Source organism: Lathyrus oleraceus, chromosome 4 (genome assembly GCF_024323335.1).
Source record: "Lathyrus oleraceus cultivar Zhongwan6 chromosome 4, CAAS_Psat_ZW6_1.0, whole genome shotgun sequence".
In the NCBI taxonomy this organism is placed as follows: Eukaryota; Viridiplantae; Streptophyta; class Magnoliopsida; order Fabales; family Fabaceae; genus Lathyrus; species Lathyrus oleraceus.
Window position 1 is genome coordinate 119,995,674 of NC_066582.1, and position 5,841 is coordinate 120,001,514.

Below are 5,841 nucleotides of genomic sequence, written 5' to 3' on the forward strand. Positions count from 1 at the left end.
AAAGGGCAATGAGTTTGAATTAAGAGAACAGGTGGATGCAATGCAACAACTTGAAGAAGGTATGGAAATTTAAAATCTTTTTACTGTTTACTTTATTAATGACACTGTCAAACTAATCTTTTAGTTTGTGTGTATGTTTTAATTTTTAGAAATTGATGGAATACGTCTTACTAGTGGCAAGGTTAACAATGATGAAGTGACAACATAATATGAATGAAGCAATATAAGGTTGAATTTAATTTAATATGTTCAAATTGAAAATAAATTCATTGTTCTAATTCTAATTTGTGTTTATTTGAATTTATTTTAGGATGGTGAATTCATGATTCAAGTGGTAAAGGAATTGAAATTTTATTTTAGTTTTACTTTATATTTGATGGTGAACTAATGAATTGCTGTATTTTTTTTATATGATGGTGAACTTATTTTGGTTGTATTAGTCATTATCAAGTGTCAAATATTGAATTTGATGGTAACATATTTTGGTTGTATTAGTCACTTCCAAGTGTCAACTTTAATAGGTGATGATGAATTTATTTTGGTTTGGAAAAATAATAGCAAAAAATACATCGAAAAAATTGAGCGGGGAATACCGTATGAATATAATGTTTGAAAAAAAAACATTGTAAATCGATCAACTAAATCAAACTAAACCGAACCAAACTGATTCATTTGGTTCGGTTTCAATTTTAAAAAATACTAAAAACCAAATCAAAACAAACCGATAGAGATATTTATGATTCAGGCGTTTTTTTTAATCGAAAAACAGTTCAAACCGAACCAATTACATTTTATGAGTGTGAAGCATAGTCGCTGTAGTACAGAAGGCTGAGAGTCTTGCTGGACACGCATGTTTTTCTTGCAAAAGGGACAATAGCGTTGAATAGAGATTGTATCCTACATGATGATGGTAAAATCAAGAAAGGTTACCCAATAATTTGTGTAGACACACAACTGGAAAATTCAATGGGATGATCTTCGTATCAGCTAGCGTATTGGTATTGATGAGTATATTGCCAGACTTTAAATAGCTTTTTTATATTTTTATATTTTTAAATTTAATAGATTATTCTCATTCTAAAATATCAATATCAATATAATATATATATATATTATTATTATATATATATATATATATATATATATATATATATTATTATATATATATATATATATATTATATATATATTATATATATATATATATGTATGGTAATAATATTATTTTTGTATTTTTATAATATTAACTTAAATAACAAAATTATAATTTATTCAATATACAAAAACTGATTTAAATATATTTGTTATTAATAATACATTTGGTTATATTAAGATAAGAAAGATTATTATTTTATCTCCCAATCAGAAAATAAGTACGCTGCCTTTTTTTTCTAATTGTATTAGTAATAGAGATAAGTCTAGATACAGTTTTAACAAATAACAAATTTTTAAAAAACTATTAAGGTTTCTTCAAAAAAAGAAAATGGTTGATTGATAGTAACAATGATGACAAAGATGTAAATACTTTTAACAAAATAACAAACAAATAAAGAACTATAAAAGTTTCCTCAAAATAGGAAATATTGTAAAGAAAAAAGATTGGATAAGTATGCTAACAATAATATAAATTTGAAGGATATTTTGGAGCAATGTATTTTACTCGGTTATTATCGTAGAATGAGAGAAAACATAGTGTTGTTTGGAGATTCAATAACGGAGCAATCGTTCGATAATGGTTGGGGTTCTTCACTCGCCAATCACTATTCTCGCAAGTTAAGTTTTCTTTCTCCTTTGAAACTTTCACATATAAGATTCATTTTCATTTTATGTAACTAACAAATCACAAAATCAATTTAATTTTCAGGCTGATGTAATTGTTCGTGGTTATTGCGGTTACAACACCAGATGGGCTTTGTTCTTACTCGATCATATCTTCCCACTCGTACGTAAACCGCCGGTTGCTACCACAATTTTCTTCGGTGCTAATGACGCCGCTTTAATCGGAAGAACCAATGAAAGACAGCATGTACCTATTCCAGAATACAAACAAAACCTCCAAAAAATTGTCAATCACTTGAAGGTTCATCTTTCTAGATTATCTTTTACATTTAATCTTGATCACTTTCTATTAATTACATTATCACTTATTCATTGCAAAAAATAAAAATGTGATTTCAGTCAAGCTCACCAACTATGGTTATTGTGCTTATTACTCCACCTCCTGTTTGCGAGGAAGGGCGTAAGTAAGATAAATCTCTCCTCTCTCTCTTTCAGTCGGAGAAATACAGAATGTTAATTTCATGTTTGACTAGTTTTTGTTCCGTCTTGCAGATTATACCGTGATAATGCTAGTGATAAATTGTCTGAAAGAACAAATGAAGTTACGGGTGAATATGCAAAAGCATGTGTTGAGACAGCTAAGGAAATCGGTGTGCCTTATATTGATTTATGGTCCAAAATGCAAGAAACCGATGGCTGGAATAAGAAATTTTTATGGTTTGTTGCAATCTGAACTTAAAATACATGCCTCACATAAGTTTAGCCATTTATATACATTGTTGTTTTGGTGTTACAGGGATGGGTTGCACCTCACAGTAGATGGAAATGCAGTAGTATATCAAGAAGTGATCAAGGTGTTCAATGAGGCTGGACTTTCTGCTGATAATATGCCATTTGATTTTCCTGACTACTCTGAAATTGATCACAAAAATCCTGAGACTTCTTTCCAGCAGTAGAATGTTTTGTGTTGCCAAGTTTTTAATACTGTTTGTTAATCAAAAGCATGTTGCTTATTGCGTTTAATGTATGCAGATATATCTGTCTATGACTTCGAATCATTCTTATGATAATGTTTTATTTTATCTTATCTTTATAATTTCATATCGTTAGGAAACTACGTAACATTTCCTCATAGTCAGATTCATGGAATAGTGATATAAATGCGGAATAATAACACACAAAGTTGCTAAGACTTTTTATTTACTGAAAAGATAAAATACACATTGTATTTAAGAATTTCTCTCACTAGTGTATTTCTCTAATTATTAAAAATGCTCTCAATGTTTGAATGAATATTGTTTTGGCTTTTACATCTTATATAGCCAAAGCATTGGATACATCATCTGTAACCCATTTATTACGGTTCCTATAAAGTAGTAAAATCTTCCATTTATTTCTAAATAATAAGAAAACAATGACCATCCAAATAATAAGGAAACAATGACTTTTTCAACAATCTCCCACTTGAAGATTGACTTCAGTCGGTCTTCACATCTCGATCATGCAGCAACCTTCTCTGGTATATTATTCTAGCAAGCCAACTGAAGTTGAGCACAACTTCAGTTTATCAATAGTTACTACCTTTGTCAACATGTCTGATGGGTTCTTACTTCCCAGAATCTTCCTCAACGTTAGTATCTCATCCTCAAGCAGAGTTCTGATAAAGTGATAACGGAGATCGATGTGCTTCGTTCTAGAATGGAATGCTGAATTCTTAGCCAAATGTATTGCACTCTGACTGTCGCTGTGCAAAACACTCCTCTCTTGGATGAATCCCAACTCTGTCAATAATCCTTGAAGCCATATCAACTCTTTGCTAGCTTCTGTTACTGCTAAATACTCAACCTCTGTAGTGGATAGAGCAACGATCTTTTGTATCCTCGACATCCAACTAACAGTTGTAGTACCAACAATAAATATGTAACCGGTGGTACGTCTTCGATGATCAACTTCACCAGCAAAGTCTGCATCTACATAGCCTTGTACTTTTAATTCACCTTTACTAAAGCACAAACATTTCTCCTTAGTGCCTCGTAGATACCTCAAAATCCATTTCACAGCTTCCTAATGGGCTTTACCTGGATTTGACATAAACCTGCTTACAACTCCCACTGCATGGCCAATGTCTGGCATCGTGCATACCATCGCGTACATCAAACTTCCAATGGCTGAAGCATATGGAATCTTAGCCATCAATTCTTTTTCTTCCTCCGTCTTTGGGGTCTGGTCCTTTGATAAGCGAAAATGACTAGCTAAAGGTGTGCTAACTAGTTTGGCATTGTCCATGTTGAATCTTTGTAAAACACGGTTGATGTACTCCGCCTGAGATAACTGCAAAATTCCTCTTCGCTTATCTCTCGTGATTTGCATTCCAAGAATCTTCTTTGCTGGACCCAAGTCCTTCATGTCAAATTCTTTTGACAATTGCATCTTCAAGTTTCTGATTTCATCAATATCTAGACCTGCAACTAACATATCATCGACATAAAGTAATAAAATGATATAACTTGAATGATATCTTTTGAAGAAACAACAGTGGTCGGCATTGCACTTCTGGAAACCTTCCTTGTGCATGAAGCTTTCAAACTTCCTATACCATTGTCTTGGAGCTTGTTTTAGACCATACAAGCTCTTCTTTAATCTGCACACCATTTTCTGTTTGCCTTCTTCTAAGAAACCTCTTGGTTGATGCATGTAGATCTCCTCATCTAAGTCTTCTTGAAGAAACATTGTCTTCACATCCAACTGCTCTAGGTAGAGCTCTTCACTGGCAATAATACTTAACACATACCTGATAGTATTGAGCTTCACAACTGGCGCAAAAATTTCAGTGTAGTCAACTCCTTCTTTTTGCTGAAATCCTTTGACAACTAGTCGGGCCTTGTATCTCTTAGAGCCATCATGGTCTTCCTTCACCCGATACACCCATTTGTTGTGAAGTGCCCTTTTTCTCATAGGTAACTCAGCAAGTTCCCATGTTTGATTGGAGATCAAAGACTTCATCTCGTCTTTCATAGCAAGTTCCCACTTGCTAGCATCTGTTGTCTGACATGCTTCTGCATAATCTTCAGGTTCCCCTTCATCTGTCAATAACATGTAGTCCATGTATCTCCTGTTAGGAACATAGGTTCTAGAAGTCCTTCTCAATACAGGAGTTGGATTCGGAGGCTCTGATATGCCAGGTTGCTGCTCACTGCCTTATTCAATTGTTTCCTCTAGCTGAGGATTATCAACTATAGGACTTTCTAAGACATCTTCCACCTCTGCATAAACTGGCCCACTCAAATCTGAGTTGCTGACACATGTATTCTGTTTGTCCTTGTACATCACTCTTTCATTGAAGATTACATCCCTACTGCAGATCATCTTTTTAGCATCCCATAAGTGATACCCAAACTCATCCTCACCATAACCAAGGAAAGTGCATTTCTTTGATTTGGAGTCAAGCTTGTTCCTGCCATGATCACTAATGTGCACATATGCTACACAGTCGAAAACTTTAAGATGTGAGAGTTTTACCTCTTTTCCGCTCCATACCTCTTCTGGTATTCTATGCTCCAATGGTACCGATGGACCTCGGTTGATTAAGTAAGTTAATGTGTTAACTGCCTCTGCCCAGAACTGCTTCGGTAAGCCTGACTGCACGCTTAAGCTTCTGGCTCTTTCAGTCAACGTTCGATTCATACGCTCAGCTACACCATTCTGTTGAGGCGTATCTGGCACAATCCTCTCCATTCTTATTCTGTGCTCATATCATAACTTCTTGAACCTGGTGTCTACATATTCACCACCATTGTCAGTTCGGAGCTTTTTGATCTTCAATCCGGTCTCGTTTTCTACCATCGCTTTCCATACCTTGAAAGCCTCAAATACATCAAACTTATATTTCAGAAAGTATACCCATACCTTTCTGGAATGATCATCAATAAAAGTCACGAAGTATTTCTTTCCACCAATAGATGAGATGGTAGTTGGACCCCAAACATCAGAGTGGACTAGCTCGAGTATTTCCTTCTTTGGAGTTCTCCAACTTGTCTGAAAGCTAACTCGTTTCTGCTTTCCA

General features: G+C 34.1%; 1 protein-coding gene across 1 annotated transcript; it reads left to right on the top strand.

Moving 5' to 3' along the window:
- The first annotated feature begins 1,592 nt into the window (after positions 1 to 1,592).
- LOC127073925 (GDSL esterase/lipase At5g62930) lies at positions 1,593 to 2,865 on the top strand. The gene is made up of 5 exons (XM_051015175.1): positions 1,593 to 1,770; positions 1,862 to 2,079; positions 2,178 to 2,242; positions 2,331 to 2,495; positions 2,575 to 2,865. Exons 1-5 carry the CDS (start codon positions 1,677 to 1,679, stop codon positions 2,732 to 2,734), a joined length of 702 nt encoding a protein of 233 aa, XP_050871132.1. The 5' UTR covers positions 1,593 to 1,676; the 3' UTR covers positions 2,735 to 2,865.
- The last annotated feature ends 2,976 nt before the right edge of the window (positions 2,866 to 5,841 follow it).